The sequence below is a fragment of the Hypanus sabinus genome, chromosome 25 (genome assembly GCF_030144855.1).
Source record: "Hypanus sabinus isolate sHypSab1 chromosome 25, sHypSab1.hap1, whole genome shotgun sequence".
NCBI lineage: Eukaryota > Metazoa > Chordata > Chondrichthyes > Myliobatiformes > Dasyatidae > Hypanus > Hypanus sabinus.
Window position 1 is genome coordinate 43896117 of NC_082730.1, and position 26293 is coordinate 43922409.

The 26293-nt window shown below is 57.4% G+C and overlaps 1 protein-coding gene across 5 annotated transcripts in view; it reads left to right on the forward strand.

Moving 5' to 3' along the window:
• Window positions 1-26293, forward strand: part of LOC132381201 (DENN domain-containing protein 2D-like) — a 179662-nt gene that overhangs the window by 88507 nt on the left and 64862 nt on the right. For all 5 annotated transcript variants that reach the window (XM_059950495.1, XM_059950494.1, XM_059950497.1 and 2 more), the window contains 2 exons: window positions 1957-2034; window positions 10167-10307. In XM_059950495.1, the coding sequence (XP_059806478.1) occupies window positions 1957-2034; window positions 10167-10307 (219 nt within the window). The remainder of the gene's footprint in view (window positions 1-1956; window positions 2035-10166; window positions 10308-26293) is intronic.

Here is a 26293-nt window from a genome sequence, read left to right on the forward strand (position 1 = left end):
CCAATCCCGGAGCCCGATGGCTACTGGCCACAGCCGGGGAGCCGGTTCAGCACTGCAGCCAATCCCGGAGCCCAATGGCTACTGGCCACAGCCGGGGAGCAAGTTCAGCACTGCAGCCAATCCCAGAGCCCGATGGCTACTGGCCACAGCCGGGGAGCAAGTTCAGCACTGCAGCCAATCCCGGAGCCCGATGGCTACTGGCCACAGCCGGGGAGCAAGTTCAGCACTGCAGCCAATCCCGGAGCCCGATGGCTACTGGCCACAGCTGGCGAGCCGGTTCAGCACTGCAGCCAATCCCGGAGCCCGATGGCTACTGGCCACAGCCGGGGAGCAAGTTCAGCACTGCAGCCAATCCCGGAGCCCAATGGCTATTGGCCACAGCCAGGGAGCCGGTTCAGCACTGCAGCCAATCCCGGAGCCCGATGGCTACTGGCCACAGCCGGGGAGCCGGTTCAGCACTGCAGCCAATCCCGGAGCCCGATGGCTACTGGCCACAGCCGGGGAGCAAGTTCAGCACTGCAGCCAATCCCGGAGCCCAATGGCTATTGGCCACAGCCAGGGAGCCGGTTCAGCACTGCAGCCAATCCCGGAGCCCGATGGCTACTGGCCACAGCCGGGGAGCCGGTTCAGCACTGCAGCCAATCCCGGAGCCCGATGGCTACTGGCCACAGCCGGGGAGCAAGTTCAGCACTGCAGCCAATCCCGGAGCCCAATGGCTATTGGCCACAGCCAGGGAGCCGGTTCAGCACTGCAGCCAATCCGGGGGCTAAATTGTCTCGTGATTAGGTTAGGGTTAAATTGGTGGGCTGCAAGGGCCGATTCTGCCTGTATCTCTAAATAAATAAAAGTAACATAAAAATAAATGAAATTAAAATATTGTTACAGTAGTTAAATTTAATTTAGACTTTCACTACTGATTAAGACTCAGTTTACAACTCAAGTTTGCCACTCCCAAAATGAAAATAAAATTCTATTCTCTGATGGAATACAAGATTCCGCAGATGCTGGAAATCGGGAGCAGTTGGAGTAATTCAACTGGTCAGGCAGCACCCATGGGAGGGTTTCCCATTCTGGGCTCCATACACCCCTCAGTTAATGGCAGGGGTCCATGGCATTGAAAAAAATGCCCTGATGTAAGGAATTTAATAAGTAGTCAACATTTTGGAACAAAACCCTTCATCAGGACTGGAAAGGAAGGGGGAATACACCAGAATAAGATGGAGGAGGGGAGGTGTACAGGCGAGTAGGAGATGAGTGACACCAGCTGAGAGGGTAGAGGAGGGAGGGTAAAAGAAGAAGCCGGGAGGTGATAGGTGGAAAAGGTAAAGGGCAGAAGGAATTGATGGGAGAAGTGAGTGAACCACAGGGGAGTGGGGGAAAGGGAAGGAGGGGTGGAGAGAAGAGAACGGGAATGGAAGAACAACCACAGTGTGGAAATCTTACTGGGTGGGTTATGTTGACAAGTTGAGTCTGCAGTCTGTGGATCATTTACAATGAATTTACCACAACCAGATGTGAATTGGTATAATTGAATGGAAGAGATTGCTGGAAATCCAGAGTAACACACACAAAATGCTGGAGGAACTCAGCAGGTCAGGCAGCATCTATGAAGGGGAATAAATGGTTTATATTTTGGGCAGTGGCTTCCACCAGGCCAGTGTTCTACTAAGTCTGTCATTGTGGTTGATGGTGATTACTCCATGGTGAACTGCCTGATATTTGTGTGCTTGATTGCAAAGACTGTGGCCCAGGAGTGAGGCTATTTAGCCCACCAGCCCTGTGCTGGTAGTTACCCGATAAAAGATGGGTTACAAGTTACAGCGATTGGTGGTACCACTGTGAGCCAGCATAGATTCGGTGGGCAGGATGGCATTCTCCTGGTTGGGGAAGCGGAGGTGTGTGTTTTCTGTCTGTGGAACTTTCCCTGGATAATGGAGTGATTCTGTCCAACCATAGCCTCGAGGAGGTGATGCTCGGCTGCCGGAGGTTTTCTGTATCATCAGCTGCCTGGGATGCTTTGGCCTGTTCTCCAAGGTAGGCCTCAGGGCTACAGCCGTGGGCATGTAGGATTGGGGTGGGGTGACGAGCATTGGAGTGTGGGTGTAGGGGGCTACAGGCGGGTGTGTTGGTGTAGGTGGGGTGTGGCTACAAGCAGACACAGATGTCATAGAAAACTACAGCACAGAAACAGATCCTTCAGCCCATCCAGTCCATGCTAAACCATTTAAGCTGCCTACTCCCATCAACCTGCACCTGGACCATTGACCTCCATACCCCTCCTTCCAAGTACCTATCTAAACTTCTCTTCAACGTTGAAGTCAAAATCACACCACCCTCTGAGTGAAGGTGATTCCTCCCATATTCCAATTAAACATTTCACCTTTTACCTTTCAGCCCAAGACCTCAGTGGAAAAAGCCTGCTTGCATTTACCCTACGTATACCCCTCTTAATTTTGTATACCTCAATTAATTCACCCCTCGATCTTTCCAGGGAATGAAGTCCCAACCTGTTCAGCCTTTTCTAATAACTCAGATCCTCCTGTCCCAGCAACATCCTGTAGATGTTCTCAGTACTCTTTCCATCTTATTTTTACATTTTTTTCCTGTAGGTGAACAAAACGACACACAATATTCCAAATTAGGCCTCACCAGCATCATATAAAACTTAAACATAACATCCCATCTCCTTTACGCAATACTTTGATTTATGAAGGCCAACATGCTAAAATATTTCTATACGACCCTATCAACCTGTGATGCCACTTTCAATGAATACTAAACCTGTATGCGCATATTCCTTTGTTCTACTAATTCCCCAAAGCCTCACCACTCACTGTGTAAGACCTATTGGTCACACAAAGAGAAATACCTCGCACTTGTGGGCATTAAATTCCATCTGCCATTTTCAGCCCATATAACCAGCTGGTCCAGATCCCACTGCAAGCTATGATAGTCTTCCTCGCCATCCACTACACCCCCAATCTTGGTCTTATTTGCAAGTTTGCTGATCCAGTTAACCACATCATTGATGTAGATGATAGATAACAGCAGGCCCTGTACCATTCTCTTTTGGATGCCACTAGTCACAGGCCTCCAGTCAGAAAGGCAGCCCTCTACTACCATTCTCTTGCTTCTCCCACAAAGCTAATGTCTAATCCAATTTGAAAGCCAAACAATTGAACCTTCTTGACCAATCTCCCATGCGGGACCTTGTCAAATGCCTGACTAAAGTCCATGTAGACAACATCCACTCTCTTGCCTTCATCAACTTTCCTGGTAACTTCCCTGAAAATCTCGTTAGACATGACCTATGTGTACAAAGCCATGCTGACTATCTCTAATCAGTCCATGTCTACCCAATACTCATATCCAGTTGCCTAGAATACCTTCTTTCCCACTTCTGCCGTCAGGCTCAGCTGCACTTCCTAGTATATTCTTAAAGCCGTTATTAAAACAACAGGGCCCCTGCAATTTCTGTACTTGCCTCCCACAGGGTCCAAGGGGACACCTTGTCAGGCCCTAGGGATTTGTACATCCTAATTTGCCTCAAGACAGTAAACACCTCATCTTTTGTAACCTGTATAGGTCCATGACCTTGCTGCTGCTTTGCCCAATTTCTATTAACTCTGTCTGTCTCTCGATAACTACAGATGCAAAAAATCCATTTAAGATCTCCCCCGTCTCATTCGGCTCCAAACATGGATTACCAAACTGATCTTCCAGAGGACCAATTTTGTTCCTTGCAATCCTTTCACTCTTAAAGTACCTGCAGAAACCCTTAGGGTTCCCTTTCACTTTGTCTTTGAGAGCAAGCCCGTTCCCTCTTTTAACCTTCTTGATATCTAAAGTGTTCTCTTGCATTTCATATACTCCACAAGCACCACATTCATTACTACTTGCCTATCTGCTGTGCACCTACCAGGGCCTCAATATCTCTCAAACCGAGGTTCCCCAAAATTGTTTTCCTTCCCTTTTATTCTGACAGACACATACAAGCTTTGCATTCTCAAAACTTCACTTTTGAAGTCCTCACATTTACCAAGAACATCTTTGCCAAAATAAAGACAGCCTGTCTCAATTTACACTTGCCAGATCCTTTCCGATACCATCAGAATTGGTCTTTCTCCAATTTAGAATTTCCACCAAAGGACCAGGCCTACCTTTCTCCATATTTACATTGGAATTAAAGGCATTATGATCACTAGATGCAAAGTGTTCCCCGACCTGCCCTGCCTCATTCCCTAATAGCAGATATTGTATTGCACACTCTCTTGTTGGGACTTCTATGTACTGATTATAGAAACTTCCCTGAACTCATTTGACAAACTCTATCCCATCCTGCCCTTTACAGTATGGGAGCCCCAGTCAATATGTGGAAAGTTAAAATCACCTACTCTCACAACATGTAACAGAATAGTACAGCACTTTACAGGCCCTTTGGCCCACAATGTTGTGCCAACCTTCAAACCTTGCCTCCCATATAACTCCCCACCTTAACTTCCTCCATATACCTGTCTAGTAGTCTCTTAAACTTCACTAGAGTATCTGCCTCCACCACTGACTCAGGCAGTGCATTCCACGCACCAACCACTCTCTGAGTGAAAAACCTTCCTCTACTATCCCCCTTGAACTTCCCTCCCCTTACCTTAAAGCCATGTCCTCTTGTACTGAGCAGTGGTGCCCTGGGGAAGGGGTGTTGGCTGTCCACTTTATCTATTCCTCTTGATATCTTGTACACCTCTATCATGTCTCCTCTCATCCTCCTTATCTCCAAAGAGTAAAGCCCTAGCTCCATTAATCTCTGATCATAATCCATACTCTCTAAACCAGGCAGCATCCTGGTAAATCTCTGTACCCTTTCCAATGCTTCCACATCCTTCCTATAGTGAGGCGACCAGAACTGGACACAGTACTCCAAGTGTGGCTTAACTAGAGTTTTATAGAGCTGCATCATTACCCCACGACTCTTAAACTCTATCCCTCGACTTATGAAAGCTAACACTCCATAAGCTTTCTTAACTACCCTATCTTACCTTTGAGGCAACTTTCAGGGATCTGTGGACACGTACCCCCAGATCCCTCTGCTCCTTCACACTACCAAGTATCCTGCCATTTACTTTGTACTCTGCCTTGGAGTTTGTCTTTCCAAAGTGTACCATCTCACACTTCTTGTTTGTTCTTGTAAATTCTGTGGACCGTTGAGTGGTTATATGATCCGATTAACATCCCATGTGGGTGTAGCAGTCTGTGTGGGGCACTTTAGGCATGTGGTTGTGGGTGGGCTGGATGTGGGCCTGAAGCTGTATGGGGTTGTTAGAGGCACGTGGGTATAGAGGGGGCTACTTACACAGCCATGTAAATAGGAATTGGCTACGCTGTGTGGGTGTAGGGGGGTTACAGGCACATCTGTGTGGGTGTAGGGGGCTACAGGCACATCCGTGTGGATGTAGGGGGGGCTACAGGTACATCCGTGTGGATGTAGGGGGGGGGGCTACAGGTACATCCATGTGGGTGTAGGGGGGGTTACAGGCACATCCGTGTGGATGTGGGGGGGCTATAGACACATCCGTGTGGATGTGGGAGTGGTTACAGGCACATCCGTGTGCATGTGGGGCAGGGCTACAGGTACATCCGTGTGGGTGTAGGGGTCTACAGGTACATCCGTGTGGCTGTGGAGGGGGGGGGGGGGTACAGGTACATCCATGTGAGTGTGGGGGGAGCTACAGGTCCATCAGTGAGGGTGTAGGGGGGGGCTACAGTTACATCCATGTGGGTGTTGGTGGGGGCTACAGGTACATCCGTGTGGATGTGGGGGGTTTACAGGCACAATCGTGTGGTTGTGAAGGGGGGCTACAGGCACATCTGTGTGGGTGTAGGGGACTACAGGTACATCCATGTGGGTGTAGGGGTTGTTACAGGCACATCTGTGTGGGTGTGGGGGGGGGGGTTTACAGGCACATCCGTGTGGATGTGGAGGGGGCTACAGACACATCCGTGTGGATGTGGGGGGCTACAGGTACATCCGTGTGGATGTAGGGGACTACAGGCACATCCGTGTTGGTGTAGGGGGCTACAGATACATCTGTGTGGATGTAGGGGGACTACAGGTACATCCGTGTTGGTGTAGGGGGGGCTACAGGTACATCCGTGTGGATGTAGGGGGCTACAGGTACATCTGTGTGGGTGTAGGGGGCTACAGACACATCCGTGTGGATGTGGGGGAGTTTTCAGGCACATCCGTGTGGGTGGTGGGGGCTACAGGCACATCCGTGTGGGTGTAGGTGGGGTTACAGGCACATCCGTGTTGGTGTAGGGGGCTACAGATACATCTGTGTGGATGTAGGGGGACTACAGGTACATCCGTGTTGGTGTAGGGGGGGCTACAGGTACATCTGTGTGGATGTAGGGGGGGGGGGGCTACAGACACATCCGTGTAAGTGTAGGGGACTACAGTTACATCTGTGTGGATGTAGCTTGTTACAGGCACATCCGTGTGGGTGTAGGGGGGGCTACAGGCACATCCCTGTGGGTGTGGGAGGGCTACAGGCACATCCGTGTAGATGTGGGGGGTGGTTACAGGCACATCCGTGTGGGTGTAGGGGGTGTTACAGGCACATCCGTGTGGGTGTAGGGGGTGTTACAGGCACATCCGTGTGGATGTGGGGGGTGGTTACAGGCACATCCGTGTGGGAGTAGGAGGATCTACAGGCACATCCGTGTGGGTGTGGGTGGGCTACAGGTACATCCGTGTGGGTGTGGGGGGGCTATAGGCACAACCGTGTGGATGGTGGGGGCTACAGGCACATCCGTGTGGGTGTAGGTGGGGTTACAGGCACATCCGTGTTGGTGTAGGGGGCTACAGATACATCTGTGTGGATGTAGGGGGACTACAGGTACATCCGTGTTGGTGTAGGGGGGGCTACAGGTACATCCGTGTGGATGTAGGGGGCTACAGGTACATCTGTGTGGGTGTAGGGGGCTACAGACACATCCGTGTGGATGTAGGGGAGTTTTCAGGCACATCCGTGTGGGTGGTGGGGGCTACAGGCACATCCGTGTGGATGTAGGGGGCTACAGACACATCCGTGTGGATGTAGGGGGGTTTTCAGGCACATCCGTGTGGGTGGTGGGGGCTACAGGCACATCCGTGTGGATGTAGGGGGCTACAGACACATCCGTGTGGATGTAGGGGAGTTTTCAGGCACATCCGTGTGGATGTAGGGGACTACAGGTACATCCGTGTGGATGTAGGGGGGGCTACAGATACATCCGTGTGGATGTAGGGGGCTACAGACACATCCGTGTGGATGTGGGGGAGTTTTCAGGCACATCCGTGTGGGTGGTGGGGGCTACAGGCACATCCGTGTTGGTGTAGGGGGCTACAGATACATCTGTGTGGATGTAGGGGGACTACAGGTACATCCGTGTTGGTGTAGGGGGGGCTACAGGTACATCTGTGTGGATGTAGGGGGGGGGGCTACAGACACATCCGTGTAGGTGTAGGGGACTACAGTTACATCTGTGTGGATGTAGCTTGTTACAGGCACATCCGTGTGGGTGTAGGGGGGGCTACAGGCACATCCCTGTGGGTGTGGGAGGGCTACAGGCACATCCGTGTAGATGTGGGGGGTGGTTACAGGCACATCCGTGTGGGTGTAGGGGGTGTTACAGGCACATCCGTGTGGGTGTAGGGGGTGTTACAGGCACATCCGTGTGGATGTGGGGGGTGGTTACAGGCACATCCGTGTGGGAGTAGGAGGATCTACAGGCACATCCGTGTGGGTGTGGGTGGGCTACAGGTACATCCGTGTGGATGTGGGGGGGCTATAGACACATCCGTGTGGATGTGGGAGTGGTTACAGGCACATCCGTGTGCATGTGGGGCAGGGCTACAGGTACATCCGTGTGGGTGTAGGGGTCTACAGGTACATCCGTGTGGCTGTGGAGGGGGGGGGGTACAGGTACATCCATGTGAGTGTGGGGGGAGCTACAGGTCCATCAGTGAGGGTGTAGGGGGGGGCTACAGTTACATCCATGTGGGTGTAGGTGGGGGCTACAGGTACATCCGTGTGGATGTGGGTGGTTTACAGGCACAATCGTGTGGTTGTGAAGGGGGGCTACAGGCACATCTGTGTGGGTGTAGGGGACTACAGGTACATCCATGTGGGTGTAGGGGTTGTTACAGGCACATCTGTGTGGGTGTGGGGGGGGGGTTTACAGACACATCCGTGTGGATGTGGGGGGCTACAGGTACATCCGTGTGGATGTAGGGGGACTACAGGTACATCCGTGTGGATGTAGGGGACTACAGGCACATCCGTGTTGGTGTAGGGGGCTACAGATACATCTGTGTGGATGTAGGGGGACTACAGGTACATCCGTGTTGGTGTAGGGGGGGCTACAGGTACATCCGTGTTGGTGTAGGGGGGGCTACAGGTACATCCGTGTGGATGTAGGGGGCTACAGGTACATCTGTGTGGGTGTAGGGGGCTACAGACACATCCGTGTGGATGTAGGGGAGTTTTCAGGCACATCCGTGTGGGTGGTGGGGGCTACAGGCACATCCGTGTGGATGTAGGGGGCTACAGACACATCCGTGTGGATGTAGGGGGGTTTTCAGGCACATCCGTGTGGGTGGTGGGGGCTACAGGCACATCCGTGTGGATGTAGGGGGCTACAGACACATCCGTGTGGATGTAGGGGAGTTTTCAGGCACATCCGTGTGGATGTAGGGGACTACAGGTACATCCGTGTGGATGTAGGGGGGGCTACAGATACATCCGTGTGGATGTAGGGGGCTACAGACACATCCGTGTGGATGTGGGGGAGTTTTCAGGCACATCCGTGTGGGTGGTGGGGGCTACAGGCACATCCGTGTGGGTGTAGGTGGGGTTACAGGCACATCCGTGTTGGTGTAGGGGGCTACAGATACATCTGTGTGGATGTAGGGGGGCTACAGACACATCCGTGTAGGTGTAGGGGACTACAGTTACATCTGTGTGGATGTAGCTTGTTACAGGCACATCCGTGTGGGTGTAGGGGGGGCTACAGGCACATCCCTGTGGGTGTGGGAGGGCTACAGGCACATCCGTGTAGATGTGGGGGGTGGTTACAGGCACATCCGTGTGGGTGTAGGGGGTGTTACAGGCACATCCGTGTGGGTGTAGGGGGTGTTACAGGCACATCCGTGTGGATGTGGGGGGTGGTTACAGGCACATCCGTGTGGGAGTAGGAGGATCTACAGGCACATCCGTGTGGGTGTGGGTGGGCTACAGGTACATCCGTGTGGGTGTGGGGGGGCTATAGGCACATCCGTGTGGATGGTGGGGGCTACAGGCACATCCGTGTGGGTGTAGGTGGGGTTACAGGCACATCCGTGTTGGTGTAGGGGGCTACAGATACATCTGTGTGGATGTAGGGGGACTACAGGTACATCCGTGTTGGTGTAGGGGGGGCTACAGGTACATCTGTGTGGATGTAGGGGGGGGGGCTACAGACACATCCGTGTAGGTGTAGGGGACTACAGTTACATCTGTGTGGATGTAGCTTGTTACAGGCACATCCGTGTGGGTGTAGGGGGGGCTACAGGCACATCCCTGTGGGTGTGGGAGGGCTACAGGCACATCCGTGTAGATGTGGGGGGTGGTTACAGGCACATCCGTGTGGGTGTAGGGGGTGTTACAGGCACATCCGTGTGGGTGTAGGGGGTGTTACAGGCACATCCGTGTGGATGTGGGGGGTGGTTACAGGCACATCCGTGTGGGAGTAGGAGGATCTACAGGCACATCCGTGTGGGTGTGGGTGGGCTACAGGTACATCCGTGTGGGTGTGGGGGGGCTATAGGCACATCCGTGTGGATGGTGGGGGCTATAGGCACATCCGTGTGGGTGTGGGTGGGCTACAGGTACATCCGTGAGGATATAGGGGGTTACAGGCATGGACGTGCGGGTGTGGAAGGGCTGATGGTGGAGGAGGAGAAGGAGAGGAGTGTGGGTGTAGGGATTACCGTGGTAATGGGTCCATATTGGCTCTTCCAGTGGTAAAGGTTGCCAACCCCTGGTGTAGGGATTACCGTGGTATGAACATTGTGAATGTTTTGGGAATGCGGATTAGTGCGGAGGCCTGCTTGTTTCTCACTGGATCCACTCTCACTCCCCTCCTCCCAGATCTTGGATGAGGTGGAGAAGCGGAGGCAGATCTGCATGGCTGTCATTTACCCCTTCATGCAAGGGTTACGGGAAGCCACATTCCCTGCCCCTGGGAAGACTGTTCGTGTGAAGAGCTTCATCCCGGAGTCAGGGACAGAGGTGAGTCAATGGCAGCTGGAGCTCAGGGATGTTGTTCCTGACATGGGTGGGGGGAGGTGGGTAATACATACCGGCACTCCGCCAGATGTTTGTTCCTCCAGACTGAGGTGCACAATGCATTACATCTCACACAACACAAAGTGATATTGCCACAAATAATGTGGTGTAACCGCCACACAGGTCCAAAGGGAACAGTCTAACGCTACTGACACTTCATGCGTGTTGAGACCTGGATGGTGGCACAGAGTTCTGTGGAAACGGTTTCCCCTTCTTACAGTTCTTGTCCAAATGCTGTGAACCTCCTGCCTTGCTTCGGGGGCAAAGAGTTTGTTGGACTGGTGGTGGTGGGGGGGGGGGGATCATTGGTAATGTATGTTAGGTGCTCCTGATAAATATCTCAGATGGGTGGAAGAGAGACCCTCAGTGATCTGCTGCTTTCAAACTGAGGTGCTGGAAGTCCCCTGTGGTGGAGAAAGGTGAGCCTCCAGAGTGCCCTGCCATGCAGAATCGTGGTGTTGTCTTTGTCACGTGTACCAAGGTGCTGAGGAAAGCTTCTCTGGGAAACTACTCAAAGATTCAAAAATTCAAATTGGAGATTGTTTCATGTCACTTCCAGTACAAAAGTGTAAAGTAGAATGAGATAATTATTGCACCAGATCTAATGCAGCACAAAAAAATCACAGCAAGATCAAGAACAGGATAATAAAAATGAACAATAATGTCAGAAAGCTTATATACATAGATTGTATGTCCATAAAGTGAGGCTGGACACAGGAGTGTGACTGACAAAATAATGAAGTGGTGGGTTAGTGGGTGCGGAGGGATGGTTAGTGGGTGCAGAGGGGTGGGTTAGTGGGTGGGGAGGGGTGGTTAGTGGGTGCGGAGGGATGGTTAGTGGGTGCGGAGGGATGGTTAGTGGGTGGGGAGGGATGGTTAGTGGGTGAGGAGGGGTGGTTAGTGGATGCGGAGGGGTGGGTTAGTGGGTGAGGAGGGGTGGTTAGTGGGTGCGGAGGGGCCGGGTTAGTGGGTGGGGAGGGGTGGTTAGTGGGTGCGGAGGGATGGTTAGTGGGTGGGGAGGGGTGGTTAGTGGGTGCGGAGGGATGGTTAGTGGGTGCGGAGAGATGGTTAGTGGGTGGGGAGGGATGGTTAGTGGGTGAGGAGGGGTGGTTAGTGGATGCGGAGGGGTGGGTTAGTGGGAGCGAAGGGGTGGTTAGTGGGTGCGAAGGGGTGGTTAGTGGGTGGGGAGGGGTGGTTAGTGGGTGCGGAGGGATGGTTAGTGGGTGCGGAGGGATGGTTAGTGGGTGGGGAGGGATGGTTAGTGGGTGAGGAGGGGTGGTTAGTGGATGCGGAGGGGTGGGTTAGTGGGTGCGAAGGGGTGGTTAGTGGGTGCGAAGGGGTGGTTAGTGGGTGGGGAGGGGTGGTTAGTGGGTGGGGAGGATTGGTTAGTGGGTGCAGAAGAGTGGTTAGTGGGTGCAGAGGGGTGGGTTAGTGGGTGCGAAGGGGTGGTTAGTGGGTGCGAAGGGGTGGTTAGTGGGTGGGGGAGGGGTGGTTAGTGGGTGGGGAGGATTGGTTAGTGGGTGCAGAAGAGTGGTTAGTGGGTGCAGAGGGGTGGGTTAGTGGGTGCGAAGGGGTGGTTAGTGGGTGCGAAGGGGTGGTTAGTGGGTGCAAAGGGGCGGTTAGTGGGTGGGGAGGATTGGTTAGTGGGTGCAAAGGGGTGGTTAGTGGGTGCGAAGGGGTGGTTAATGGGTGAGGAGGGGTGGTTAGTGGGTGAGGAGGGGTGGTTAGTGGGTGCAGAAGAGTGGTTAGTGGGTGCAGAGGGGTGGGTTAGTGGGTGCAGAAGAGTGGTTAGTGGGTGCAGAGGGGTGGGTTAGTGGGTGCAGAAGAGTGGTTAGTGGGTGCAGAGGGGTGGGTTAGTGGGTGCAGAGGGGTGGTTAGTGGGTGCAAAGAGGTGGGTTAGTGGGTGCAAAGAGGTGGGTTAGTGGGTGCAGAAGAGTGGTTAGTGGGTGCAGAGGGGTGGGTTAGTGGGTGCAGAGGGGTGGTTAGTGGGTGCAGAGGGGTGGGTTAGTGGGTGCGAAGGGGTGGTTAGTGGGTGCAAAGAGGTTGGTTAGTGGGTGCAGAGGGGTGGGTTAGTGGGTGCAGAAGAGTGGTTAGTGGGTGCAGAGGGGTGGGTTAGTGGGTGCAGAGGGGTGGTTAGTGGGTGCAAAGAGGTGGGTTAGTGGGTGCAAAGAGGTGGGTTAGTGGGTGCAGAGGGGTGGGTTAGTGGGTGCAGAAGAGTGGTTAGTGGGTGCAGAGGGGTGGGTTAGTGGGTGCAAAGGGGCGGTTAGTGGGTGCAAAGAGGTGGGTTAGTGGGTGCAGAGGGGTGGTTAGTGGGTGCAGAAGAGTGGTTAGTGGGTGCAGAGGGGTGGGTTAGTGGGTGAGGAGGGGTGGTTAGTGGGTGCGAAGAGGTGGGTTAGTGGGTGCAGAGGGGTGGGTTAGTGGGTGCGAAGAGGTAGGTTAGTGGGTGCGAAGGGGTGGTTAGTGGGTGCGAAGGGGTGGTTAGTGGGTGCGAAGGGGTGGTTAGTGGGTGCGAAGGGGTGGGTTAGTGGGTGCGGAGGGGTGGGTTAGTGGGTGCGGAGGGGTGGTTAGTGGGTGCGGAGGGGTGGTTAGTGGGTGCAGAGGGGTGGGTTAGTGGGTGCAGAGGGGTGGTTTGTGGGTGCGAAGGGGTGGTTAGTGGGTGCAAAGGGATGGTTAGTGGGTGCAGAGGGATGGTTAGTGGGTGCAGAGGGGTGGTTAGTGGGTGCGAAGGGGTGGTTAGTGGGTGCGAAGGGGTGGTTAGTGAGTGCAGAGGGGTGGTTAGTGGGTGCAGAGGGGTGGTTAGTGGGTGGGGAGGGGTGGTTAGTGGGTGCGGAGGGATGGTTAGTGGGTGGGGAGGGGACGGGTTAGTGGGTGCGGAGGGGTGGTTAGTGGGTGCGGAGGGGTGGTTAGTGGGTGCGGAGGGGTGGTTAGTGGGTGCGGAGGGGTGGTTAGTGGGTGGGGAGGGGTGGTTAGTGGGTGCAAAGGGGTGGTTAGTGGGTGCAGAGGGGTGGTTAGTGGGTGTGAAGGGGTGGTTAGTGGGTGCAAAGGGATGGTTAGTGGGTGCGGAGGGGCCGGGTTAGTGGGTGGGGAGGGGTGGTTAGTGAGTGCAGAGGGGTGGTTAGTGGGTGCAGAGGGGTGGTTAGTGGGTGCACAGGGGTGGTTAGTGGGTGCGAAGGGGTGGTTAGTGGGTGCGAAGGGGTGGTTAGTGAGTGCAGAGGGGTGGTTAGTGGGTGCAGAGGGGTGGTTAGTGGGTGCGAAGGGGTGGTTAGTGGGTGCGGAGGGGTGGGTTAGTGGGTGCGGAGGGGTGGGTTAGTGGGTGCGGAGGGGTGGTTAGTGGGTGCGGAGGGATGGTTAGTGGGTTCGGAGGGATGGTTAGTGGGTGGGGAGGGATGGTTAGTGGGTGAGGAGGGGTGGTTAGTGGATGCGGAGGGGTGGGTTAGTGGGTGAGGAGGGGAGGTTAGTGGGTGGGGAGGGGTGGTTAGTGGGTGCGGAGGGATGGTTAGTGGGTGAGGAGGGGTGGTTAGTGGATGCGGAGGGGTGGGTTAGTGGGTGCGAAGGGGTGGTTAGTGGGTGCGAAGGGGTGGTTAGTGGGTGGGGAGGGGTGGTTAGTGGGTGCGGAGGGATGGTTAGTGGGTGGGGAGGGGTGGTTAGTGGGTGCGGAGGGATGGTTAGTGGGTGCGGAGGGATGGTTAGTGGGTGGGGAGGGATGGTTAGTGGGTGAGGAGGGGTGGTTAGTGGATGCGGAGGGGTGGTTAGTGGGTGCGAAGGGGTGGTTAGTGGGTGCGAAGGGGTGGTTAGTGGGTGGGGAGGGGTGGTTAGTGGGTGCGGAGGGATGGTTAGTGGGTGAGGAGGGGTGGTTAGTGGATGCGGAGGGGTGGGTTAGTGGGTGCGAAGGGGTGGTTAGTGGGTGCGGAGGGGTGGTTAGTGGGTGGGGAGGGGTGGTTAGTGGGTGGGGAGGATTGGTTAGTGGGTGCAGAAGAGTGGTTAGTGGGTGCAGAGGGGTGGGTTAGTGGGTGCGAAGGGGTGGTTAGTGGGTGCGAAGGGGTGGTTAGTGGGTGGGGAGGGGTGGTTAGTGGGTGGGGAGGATTGGTTAGTGGGTGCAGAAGAGTGGTTAGTGGGTGCAGAGGGGTGGTTAGTGGGTGGGGAGGGGTGGTTAGTGGGTGCGAAGGGGTGGTTAGTGGGTGCAAAGGGGTGGTTAGTGGGTGCGAAGGGGTGGTTAATGGGTGAGGAGGGGTGGTTAGTGGGTGAGGAGGGGTGGTTAGTGGGTGCAAAGGGGTGGTTATTGGGTGCAGAGGGGTGGTTAGTGGGTGGGGAGGGGTGGTTAGTGGGTGGGGAGGATTGGTTAGTGGGTGCGAAGGGGTGGTTAATGGGTGAGGAGGGGTGGTTAGTGGGTGAGGAGGGGTGGTTAGTGGGTGCAAAGGGGTGGTTAGTGGGTGCGAAGGGGTGGTTAATGGGTGAGGAGGGGTGGTTAGTGGGTGCAGAGGGGTGGGTTAGTGGGTGCAGAGGGGTGGTTAGTGGGTGCAAAGAGGTGGATAAGTGGGTGCAAAGAGGTGGGTTAGTGGGTGCAGAAGAGTGGTTAGTGGGTGCAGAGGGGTGGGTTAGTGGGTGCAGAGGGGTGGTTAGTGGGTGCAAAGAGGTGGGTTAGTGGGTGCAGAGGGGTGGGTTAGTGGGTGCAGAAGAGTGGTTAGTGGGTGCAGAGGGATGGTTAGTGGGTGCAGAGGGGTGGGTTAGTGGGTGCAAAGGGGCGGTTAGTGGGTGCAAAGAGGTGGGTTAGTGGGTGCAAAGAGGTGGGTTAGTGGGTGCAAAGAGGTGGGTTAGTGGGTGCAGAGGGGTGGGTTAGTGGGTGCAGAGGGGTGGGTTAGTGGGTGAGGAGGGGTGGGTTAGTGGGTGAGGAGGGGTGGTTAGTGGGTGCGAAGAGGTGGGTTAGTGGGTGCAGAGGGGTGGGTTAGTGGGTGCGAAGAGGTAGGTTAGTGGGTGCGAAGGGGTGGTTAGTGGGTGCGAAGGGGTGGTTAGTGGGTGCGAAGGGGTGGTTAGTGGGTGCGAAGGGGTGGGTTAGTGAGTGGGGAGGGGCCAGGTTAGTGGGTGCGGAGGGGTGGTTAGTGGGTGCGAAGGGGTGGTTAGTGGGTGCAGAGGGGTGGTTAGTGGGAGCAGAGGGGTGGTTAGTGGGTGGGGAGGGGCCGGGTTAGTGGGTGAGGAAGGGTGGTTAGTGGGTAGGGAGGGGCCGGGTTAGTGGGTGTGAAGGGGTGGTTAGTGGGTGTGGAGGGATGGTTAGTGGGTGGGGAGGGGTGATTAGTGGGTGTGGAGGGGTGGTTAGTGGGTGGGGAGGGGCCGGGTTAGTGGGTGCGGAGGGGTGGTTAGTGGGTGCAGAGGGGTGGTTAGTGGGTGGGAAGGGGTGGTTAGTGGGTGCGGAGGGGTGGTTAGTGGGTGGGGAGGGGTGGTTAGTGGGTGGGGAGGGGCCGGGTTAGTGGGTGCGGAGGGGTGGTTAGTGGGTGCAGAGGGGTGGTTAGTGGGTGCGGAGGGGTGCGGAGGGGTGGTTAGTGGGTGCAGAGGGGTGGTTAGTGAGTGCAGAGGGGTGGTTAGTGGGTGCAGAGGGGTGGTTAGTGGGTGCGAAGGGGTGGTTAGTGGGTGCAGAGGGGTGGTTTGTGGGTGCAGAGGGGTGGTTAGTGGGTGCGAAGGGGTGGTTAGTGGGTGCGAAGGGGTGGTTAGTGAGTGCAGAGGGGTGGTTAGTGGGTGCAGAGGGGTGGTTAGTGGGTGCGAAGGGGTGGTTAGTGGGTGCAGAGGGGTGGTTTGTGGGTGCGAAGGGGTGGTTAGTGGGTGTGGAGGGGTGGTTAGTGGGTGCGAAGGGGTGGTTAGTGGGTGGGGAGGGGTGGTTAGTGGGTGCAGAGGGGTGGTTAGTGGGTGCAGAGGGGTGGTTAGTGGGTGCAGAGGGGTGGTTAGTGGGTGCGAAGGGGTGGTTAGTGGGTGCAGAGGGGTGGGTTAGTGGGTGCAGAGGGGTGGGTTAGTTGGTGCGGAGGGGTGGTTAGTGGGTGCGGAGGGGTGGTTAGTGGGTGCAGAGGGGTGGGTTAGTGGGTGCAGAGGGGTGGTTTGTGGGTGCGAAGGGGTGGTTAGTGGGTGCAAAGGGATGGTTAGTGGGTGCAGAGGGATGGTTAGTGGGTGCAGAGGGGTGGTTAGTGGGTGCAAAGGGATGGTTAGTGGGTGCGGAGGGGTGGTTAGTGGGTGTGGAGGGGTGGTTAGTGGGTGCAAAGGGATGGTTAGTGGGTGCGGAGGGGTGGTTAGTGGGTGTGGAGGGGTGGTTAGTGGGTGCAAAGGGATGGTTAGTGGGTGCAGAGGGATGGTTAGTGGGTGCGGAGGGATGGTTAGTGGGTGCGAAGGGGTGGGTTAGTGGGTGGGGAGGGGTGGTTAGTGGGTGCGGAGGGATGGTTAGTGGGTGGGGAGGGATGGTTAGTGGGTGCAAACGGATGGTTAGTGGGTGGGGAGGTCCAGGTTAGTGGGTGCGGAGGGGTGGTTAGTGGGTGCAAAGGGATGGTTAGTGGGTGCGGAGGGGCCGGGTTAGTGGGTGGGGAGGGGTGGTTAGTGAGTGCAGAGGGGTGGTTAGTGGGTGCAGAGGGGTGGTTAGTGGGTGCGAAGGGGTGGTTAGTGGGTGCAGAGGGGTGGTTTGTGGGTGCAGAGGGGTGGTTAGTGGGTGCGAAGGGGTGGTTAGTGGGTGCGAAGGGGTGGTTAGTGGGTGCAGAGGGGTGGTTAGTGGGTGCAGAGGGGTGGTTAGTGGGTGCGAAGGGGTGGTTAGTGGGTGCAGAGGGGTGGTTTGTGGGTGCGAAGGGGTGGTTAGTGGGTGTGGAGGGGTGGTTAGTGGGTGCGAAGGGGTGGTTAGTGGGTGGGGAGGGGTGGTTAGTGGGTGCAGAGGGGTGGTTAGTGGGTGCGAAGGGGTGGTTAGTGGGTGCAGAGGGGTGGGTTAGTGGGTGCAGAGGGGTGGGTTAGTGGGTGCGGAGGGGTGGTTAGTGGGTGCGGAGGGGTGGTTAGTGGGTGCAGAGGGGTGGTTAGTGGGTGCAGAGGGGTGGTTTGTGGGTGCGAAGGGGTGGTTAGTGGGTGCAAAGGGATGGTTAGTGGGTGCAGAGGGATGGTTAGTGGGTGCAGAGGGGTGGTTAGTGGGTGCAAAGGGATGGTTAGTGGGTGCGGAGGGGTGGTTAGTGGGTGCGGAGGGGTGGTTAGTGGGTGCAAAGGGATGGTTAGTGGGTGTGGAGGGGTGGTTAGTGGGTGTGGAGGGGTGGTTAGTGGGTGCAAAGGGATGGTTAGTGGGTGCAGAGGGATGGTTAGTGGGTGCGGAGGGGTGGTTAGTGGGTGCGGAGGGGTGGTTAGTGGGTGCGGAGGGGTGGTTAGTGGGTGCGAAGGGATGGTTAGTGGGTGCGAAGGGGTGGGTTAGTGGGTGGGGAGGGGTGGTTAGTGGGTGCGGAGGGATGGTTAGTGGGTGGGGAGGGATGGTTAGTGGGTGCAAACGGATGGTTAGTGGGTGGGGAGGTCCAGGTTAGTGGGTGCGGAGGAGTGGGTTAGTGGGTGGGGAGGGGTGGTTAGTGGGTGCGGAGGGGTGGTTAGTGGGTGCAAAGGGGTGGTTAGTGAGTGCGAAGGGATGGTTAGTGGGTGGGGAGGGATGGTTAGTGGGTGCAAAGGGGTGGTTAGTGAGTGCAGAGGGGTGGTTAGTGGGTGCGAAGGGGTGGTTAGTGGGTGGGGAGGGGTGATTAGTGGGTGCGGAGGGGTGGTTAGTGAGTGCGGAGGGGTGGTTAGTGGGTGGGGAGGGGCCGGGTTAGTGGGTGCGGAGGGGTGGTTAGTGGGTGCAGAGGGGTGGTTAGTGGGTGCGGAGGGGTGATTAGTGGGTGCGGAGGGTTGGTTAGTGGGTGCGGAGGGGTTGTTAGTGGGTGGGGAGGGGCCGGGTTAGTGGGTGCGGAGAGGTGGTTAGTGAGTGCAGAGGGGTGGTTAGTGGGTGCAGAGGGGTGGTTAGTGGGTGCGAAGGGGTGGTTAGTGGGTGCAGAGGGGTGGTTTGTGGGTGCAGAGGGGTGGTTAGTGGGTGCGAAGGGGTGGTTAGTGGGTGCGAAGGGGTGGTTAGTGAGTGCAGAGGGGTGGTTAGTGGGTGCAGAGGGGTGGTTAGTGGGTGCGAAGGGGTGGTTAGTGGGTGCAGAGGGGTGGTTTGTGGGTGCGAAGGGGTGGTTAGTGGGTGTGGAGGGGTGGTTAGTGGGTGCGAAGGGGTGGTTAGTGGGTGGGGAGGGGTGGTTAGTGGGTGCAGAGGGGTGGTTAGTGGGTGCAGAGGGGTGGTTAGTGGGTGCAGAGGGGTGGTTAGTGGGTGCGAAGGGGTGGTTAGTGGGTGCAGAGGGGTGGGTTAGTGGGTGCAGAGGGGTGGGTTAGTGGGTGCGGAGGGGTGGTTAGTGGGTGCGGAGGGGTGGTTAGTGGGTGCGGAGGGGTGGTTAGTGGGTGCAGAGGGGTGGGTTAGTGGGTGCAGAGGGGTGGTTTGTGGGTGCGAAGGGGTGGTTAGTGGGTGCAAAGGGATGGTTAGTGGGTGCAGAGGGATGGTTAGTGGGTGCAGAGGGGTGGTTAGTGGGTGCAAAGGGATGGTTAGTGGGTGCGGAGGGGTGGTTAGTGGGTGTGGAGGGGTGGTTAGTGGGTGCAAAGGGATGGTTAGTGGGTGCGGAGGGGTGGTTAGTGGGTGTGGAGGGGTGGTTAGTGGGTGCAAAGGGATGGTTAGTGGGTGCGGAGGGATGGTTAGTGGGTGCGGAGGGATGGTTAGTGGGTGCGAAGGGGTGGGTTAGTGGGTGGGGAGGGGTGGTTAGTGGGTGCGGAGGGATGGTTAGTGGGTGGGGAGGGATGGTTAGTGGGTGCAAACGGATGGTTAGTGGGTGGGGAGGTCCAGGTTAGTGGGTGCGGAGGGGTGGTTAGTGGGTGCAAAGGGATGGTTAGTGGGTGCGGAGGGGCCGGGTTAGTGGGTGGGGAGGGGTGGTTAGTGGGTGCGAAGGGGTGGTTAGTGGGTGCAGAGGGGTGGTTTGTGGGTGCAGAGGGGTGGTTAGTGGGTGCGAAGGGGTGGTTAGTGGGTGCGAAGGGGTGGTTAGTGGGTGCAGAGGGGTGGTTAGTGGGTGCAGAGGGGTGGTTAGTGGGTGCGAAGGGGTGGTTAGTGGGTGCAGAGGGGTGGTTTGTGGGTGCGAAGGGGTGGTTAGTGGGTGTGGAGGGGTGGTTAGTGGGTGCGAAGGGGTGGTTAGTGGGTGGGGAGGGGTGGTTAGTGGGTGCAGAGGGGTGGTTAGTGGGTGCAGAGGGGTGGTTAGTGGGTGCAGAGGGGTGGTTAGTGGGTGCGAAGGGGTGGTTAGTGGGTGCAGAGGGGTGGGTTAGTGGGTGCAGAGGGGTGGGTTAGTGGGTGCGGAGGGGTGGTTAGTGGGTGCGGAGGGGTGGTTAGTGGGTGCAGAGGGGTGGGTTAGTGGGTGCAGAGGGGTGGTTTGTGGGTGCGAAGGGGTGGTTAGTGGGTGCAGAGGGATGGTTAGTGGGTGTGGAGGGGTGGTTAGTGGGTGCAAAGGGATGGTTAGTGGGTGTGGAGGGGTGGTTAGTGGGTGTGGAGGGGTGGTTAGTGGGTGCAAAGGGATGGTTAGTGGGTGCAGAGGGATGGTTAGTGGGTGCGGAGGGGTGGTTAGTGGGTGCGGAGGGGTGGTTAGTGGGTGCGAAGGGATGGTTAGTGGGTGCGAAGGGGTGGGTTAGTGGGTGGGGAGGGGTGGTTAGTGGGTGCAGAGGGGTGGTTAGTGGGTGCGAAGGGGTGGTTAGTGGGTGCAGAGGGGTGGTTTGTGGGTGCGAAGGGGTGGTTAGTGGGTGTGGAGGGGTGGTTAGTGGGTGCGAAGGGGTGGTTAGTGGGTGGGGAGGGGTGGTTAGTGGGTGCAGAGGGGTGGTTAGTGGGTGCAGAGGGGTGGTTAGTGGGTGCAGAGGGGTGGTTAGTGGGTGCGAAGGGGTGGTTAGTGGGTGCAGAGGGGTGGGTTAGTGGGTGCAGAGGGGTGGGTTAGTGGGTGCGGAGGGGTGGTTAGTGGGTGCGGAGGGGTGGTTAGTGGGTGCAGAGGGGTGGGTTAGTGGGTGCAGAGGGGTGGTTTGTGGGTGCGAAGGGGTGGTTAGTGGGTGCAAAGGGATGGTTAGTGGGTGTGGAGGGGTGGTTAGTGGGTGCAAAGGGATGGTTAGTGGGTGTGGAGGGGTGGTTAGTGGGTGTGGAGGGGTGGTTAGTGGGTGCAAAGGGATGGTTAGTGGGTGCAGAGGGATGGTTAGTGGGTGCGGAGGGGTGGTTAGTGGGTGCGGAGGGGTGGTTAGTGGGTGCGAAGGGATGGTTAGTGGGTGCGAAGGGGTGGGTTAGTGGGTGGGGAGGGGTGGTTAGTGGGTGCGGAGGGATGGTTAGTGGGTGGGGAGGGATGGTTAGTGGGTGCAAACGGATGGTTAGTGGGTGGGGAGGTCCAGGTTAGTGGGTGCGGAGGAGTGGGTTAGTGGGTGGGGAGGGGTGGTTAGTGGGTGCGGAGGGGTGGTTAGTGGGTGCAAAGGGGTGGTTAGTGAGTGCGAAGGGATGGTTAGTGGGTGGGGAGGGATGGTTAGTGGGTGCAAAGGGGTGGTTAGTGAGTGCAGAGGGGTGGTTAGTGGGTGCGAAGGGGTGGTTAGTGGGTGGGGAGGGGTGATTAGTGGGTGCGGAGGGGTGGTTAGTGAGTGCGGAGGGGTGGTTAGTGGGTGGGGAGGGGCCGGGTTAGTGGGTGCGGAGGGGTGGTTAGTGAGTGCAGAGGGGTGGTTAGTGGGTGGGGAGGGGCCGGGTTAGTGGGTGCGGAGGGGTGATTAGTGGGTGCGGAGGGGTGATTAGTGGGTGCGGAGGGGTGGTTAGTGGGTGGGGAGGGGCCGGGTTAGTGGGTGCGGAGGGGTGGTTAGTGGGTGGGGAGGGGCCGGGTTAGTGGGTGCGGAGGGGTGGTTAGTGGGTGCAGAAGAGTGGTTAGTGGGTGCAAAGAGGTGGGTTAGTGGGTGCAGAAGAGTGGTTAGTGGGTGCAGAGGGGTGGGTTAGTGGGTGCGAAGGGGTGGTTAGTGGGTGCAGAGGGGTGGGTTAGTGGGTGCAGAAGAGTGGTTAGTGGGTGCAGAGGGGTGGGTTAGTGGGTGCAGAGGGGTGGGTTAGTGGGTGCAGAGGGGTGGTTAGTGGGTGCAAAGAGGTGGGTTAGTGGGTGCAAAGAGGTGGGTTAGTGGGTGCAGAAGAGTGGTTATTGGGTGCAGAGGGGTGGGTTAGTGGGTGCAGAGGGGTGGTTAGTGGGTGCAAAGAGGTGGGTTAGTGGGTGCAAAGAGGTGGGTTAGTGGGTGCAGAAGAGTGGTTAGTGGGTGCAGAGGGGTGGGTTAGTGGGTGCAGAGGGGTGGGTTAGTGGGTGTGAAGGGGTGGTTAGTGGGTGCAAAGAGGTTGGTTAGTGGGTGCAGAGGGGTGGGTTAGTGGGTGCAGAAGAGTGGTTAGTGGGTGCAGAGGGGTGGGTTAGTGGGTGCAAAGGGGCGGTTAGTGGGTGCAGAGGGGTGGTTAGTGGGTGCAGAAGAGTGGTTAGTGGGTGCAGAGGGGTGGGTTAGTGGGTGCGAAGAGGTAGGTTAGTGGGTGCGAAGGGGTGGTTAGTGGGTGCAAAGGGATGGTTAGTGGGTGCAGAGGGGTGGTTAGTGGGTGCGGAGGGGTGGTTAGTGGGTGCAGAGGGGTGGTTAGTGGGTGCAGAGGGGTGGGTTAGTGGGTGCGAAGGGGTGGTTAGTGGGTGCAGAGGGGTGGGTTAGTGGGTGCAGAAGAGTGGTTAGTGGGTGCAGAGGGGTGGGTTAGTGGGTGCAGAGGGGTGGGTTAGTGGGTGCAGAGGGGTGGTTAGTGGGTGCAAAGAGGTGGGTTAGTGGGTGCAAAGAGGTGGGTTAGTGGGTGCAGAAGAGTGGTTATTGGGTGCAGAGGGGTGGGTTAGTGGGTGCAGAGGGGTGGTTAGTGGGTGCAAAGAGGTGGGTTAGTGGGTGCAAAGAGGTGGGTTAGTGGGTGCAGAAGAGTGGTTAGTGGGTGCAGAGGGGTGGGTTAGTGGGTGCAGAGGGGTGGGTTAGTGGGTGTGAAGGGGTGGTTAGTGGGTGCAAAGAGGTTGGTTAGTGGGTGCAGAGGGGTGGGTTAGTGGGTGCAGAAGAGTGGTTAGTGGGTGCAGAGGGGTGGGTTAGTGGGTGCAAAGGGGCGGTTAGTGGGTGCAGAGGGGTGGTTAGTGGGTGCAGAAGAGTGGTTAGTGGGTGCAGAGGGGTGGGTTAGTGGGTGCGAAGAGGTAGGTTAGTGGGTGCGAAGGGGTGGTTAGTGGGTGCAAAGGGATGGTTAGTGGGTGCAGAGGGGTGGTTAGTGGGTGCGGAGGGGTGGTTAGTGGGTGTGGAGGGGTGGTTAGTGGGTGCGGAGGGGTGGTTAGTGGGTGCAAAGGGATGGTTAGTGGGTGCAGAGGGGTGGTTAGTGGGTGCAGAGGGGTGGTTAGTGGGTGCGAAGGGGTGGTTAGTGGGTGCAAAGGGATGGTTAGTGGGTGGGGAGGGGTGATTAGTGGGTGCAGAGGGGTGGGTTAGTGGGTGCGAAGAGGTAGGTTAGTGGGTGCGAAGGGGTGGTTAGTGGGTGCAAAGGGATGGTTAGTGGGTGCAAAGGGGTGGTTAGTGGATGCGGAGGGGCCGGGTTAGTGGGTGGGGAGGGGTGGTTAGTGGGTGCGGAGGGGTGGTTAGTGGGTGCAAAGGGATGGTTAGTGGGTGCAGAGGGGTGGTTAGTGGGTGCAGAGGGGTGGTTAGTGGGTGCGAAGGGGTGGTTAGTGGGTGCAAAGGGATGGTTAGTGGGTGGGGAGGGGTGATTAGTGGGTGCGGAGTGGTGGTTAGTGAGTGCGGAGGGGTGGTTAGTGGGTGGGGAGGGGCCGGGTTAGTGGGTGCGAAGGGGTGGTTAGTGGGTGCGGAGGGGTGGTTAGTGGGTGCGGAGGGGTGGTTAGTGGGTGCGGAGGGGTGGTTAGTGGGTGCGGAGGGGTGGTTAGTGGGTGCGGAGGGGTGGTTAGTGGGTGCGGAGGGGTGATTAGTGGGTGCGGAGGGGTGGTTAGTGGGTGCGGAGGGGTGGTTAGTGGGTGGGGTGGGGCCGGGTTAGTGGGTGCGGAGGGGTGGTTAGTGGGTGCAGAGGGGTGGTTAGTGGGTGCGAAGGGGTGGTTAGTGGGTGCGGAGGGGTGGTTAGTGGGTGCAGAGGGGTGGTTAGTGGGTGCAGAGGGGTGGTTAGTGGGTGCGAAGGGGTGGTTAGTGGGTGCGAAGAGGTGGTTAGTGGGTGCAAAGGGGTGGTTAGTGGATGCGGAGGGGCCGGGTTAGTGGGTGGGGAGGGGTGGTTAGTGGGTGCGAAGAGGTGGTTAGTGGGTGCGAAGGGGTGGTTAGTGAGTGCAGAGGGGTGGTTAGTGGGTGCGAAGAGGTGTTTACTGGGTGGGGAGGGGTGGTTAGTGGGTGCGAAGGGGTGGTTAGTGGGTGCGAAGGGGTGGGTTAGTGGGTGCGGAGGGGTGGTTAGTGGGTGCAGAGGGGTGGTTAGTGGGTGCGAAGAGGTAGGTTAGTGGGTGCGAAGGGGTGGTTAGTGGGTGCAAAGGGATGGTTAGTGGGTGCGGAGGGGCAGGGTTAGTGGGTGGGGAGGGGTGGTTAGTGGGTGCGAAGGGGTGGTTAGTGGGTGCAGAGGGGTGGTTTGTGGGTGCAGAGGGGTGGTTAGTGGGTGCGAAGGGGTGGTTAGTGGGTGCGAAGGGGTGGTTAGTGGGTGCAGAGGGGTGGTTAGTGGGTGCAGAGGGGTGGTTAGTGGGTGCGAAGGGGTGGTTAGTGGGTGCAGAGGGGTGGTTTGTGGGTGCGAAGGGGTGGTTAGTGGGTGTGGAGGGGTGGTTAGTGGGTGCGAAGGGGTGGTTAGTGGGTGGGGAGGGGTGGTTAGTGGGTGCAGAGGGGTGGTTAGTGGGTGCAGAGGGGTGGTTAGTGGGTGCAGAGGGGTGGTTAGTGGGTGCGAAGGGGTGGTTAGTGGGTGCAGAGGGGTGGGTTAGTGGGTGCAGAGGGGTGGGTTAGTGGGTGCGGAGGGGTGGTTAGTGGGTGCGGAGGGGTGGTTAGTGGGTGCAGAGGGGTGGGTTAGTGGGTGCAGAGGGGTGGTTTGTGGGTGCGAAGGGGTGGTTAGTGGGTGCAAAGGGATGGTTAGTGGGTGTGGAGGGGTGGTTAGTGGGTGCAAAGGGATGGTTAGTGGGTGTGGAGGGGTGGTTAGTGGGTGTGGAGGGGTGGTTAGTGGGTGCAAAGGGATGGTTAGTGGGTGCGGAGGGATGGTTAGTGGGTGCGGAGGGGTGGTTAGTGGGTGCGGAGGGGTGGTTAGTGGGTGCGAAGGGATGGTTAGTGGGTGCGAAGGGGTGGGTTAGTGGGTGGGGAGGGGTGGTTAGTGGGTGCGGAGGGATGGTTAGTGGGTGGGGAGGGATGGTTAGTGGGTGCAAACGGATGGTTAGTGGGTGGGGAGGTCCAGGTTAGTGGGTGCGGAGGAGTGGGTTAGTGGGTGGGGAGGGGTGGTTAGTGGGTGCAGAGGGGTGGGTTAGTGGGTGCAAAGAGGTGGGTTAGTGGGTGCAGAAGAGTGGTTATTGGGTGCAGAGGGGTGGGTTAGTGGGTGCAGAGGGGTGGTTAGTGGGTGCAAAGAGGTGGGTTAGTGGGTGCAAAGAGGTGGGTTAGTGGGTGCAGAAGAGTGGTTAGTGGGTGCAGAGGGGTGGGTTAGTGGGTGCAGAGGGGTGGGTTAGTGGGTGTGAAGGGGTGGTTAGTGGGTGCAAAGAGGTTGGTTAGTGGGTGCAGAGGGGTGGGTTAGTGGGTGCAGAAGAGTGGTTAGTGGGTGCAGAGGGGTGGGTTAGTGGGTGCAAAGGGGCGGTTAGTGGGTGCAGAGGGGTGGTTAGTGGGTGCAGAAGAGTGGTTAGTGGGTGCAGAGGGGTGGGTTAGTGGGTGCGAAGAGGTAGGTTAGTGGGTGCGAAGGGGTGGTTAGTGGGTGCAAAGGGATGGTTAGTGGGTGCAGAGGGGTGGTTAGTGGGTGCGGAGGGGTGGTTAGTGGGTGCAGAGGGGTGGTTAGTGGGTGCAGAGGGGTGGGTTAGTGGGTGCGAAGGGGTGGTTAGTGGGTGCAGAGGGGTGGGTTAGTGGGTGCAGAAGAGTGGTTAGTGGGTGCAGAGGGGTGGGTTAGTGGGTGCAGAGGGGTGGGTTAGTGGGTGCAGAGGGGTGGTTAGTGGGTGCAAAGAGGTGGGTTAGTGGGTGCAAAGAGGTGGGTTAGTGGGTGCAGAAGAGTGGTTATTGGGTGCAGAGGGGTGGGTTAGTGGGTGCAGAGGGGTGGTTAGTGGGTGCAAAGAGGTGGGTTAGTGGGTGCAAAGAGGTGGGTTAGTGGGTGCAGAAGAGTGGTTAGTGGGTGCAGAGGGGTGGGTTAGTGGGTGCAGAGGGGTGGGTTAGTGGGTGTGAAGGGGTGGTTAGTGGGTGCAAAGAGGTTGGTTAGTGGGTGCAGAGGGGTGGGTTAGTGGGTGCAGAAGAGTGGTTAGTGGGTGCAGAGGGGTGGGTTAGTGGGTGCAAAGGGGCGGTTAGTGGGTGCAGAGGGGTGGTTAGTGGGTGCAGAAGAGTGGTTAGTGGGTGCAGAGGGGTGGGTTAGTGGGTGCGAAGAGGTAGGTTAGTGGGTGCGAAGGGGTGGTTAGTGGGTGCAAAGGGATGGTTAGTGGGTGCAGAGGGGTGGTTAGTGGGTGCGGAGGGGTGGTTAGTGGGTGTGGAGGGGTGGTTAGTGGGTGCGGAGGGGTGGTTAGTGGGTGCAAAGGGATGGTTAGTGGGTGCAGAGGGGTGGTTAGTGGGTGCAGAGGGGTGGTTAGTGGGTGCGAAGGGGTGGTTAGTGGGTGCAAAGGGATGGTTAGTGGGTGGGGAGGGGTGATTAGTGGGTGCAGAGGGGTGGGTTAGTG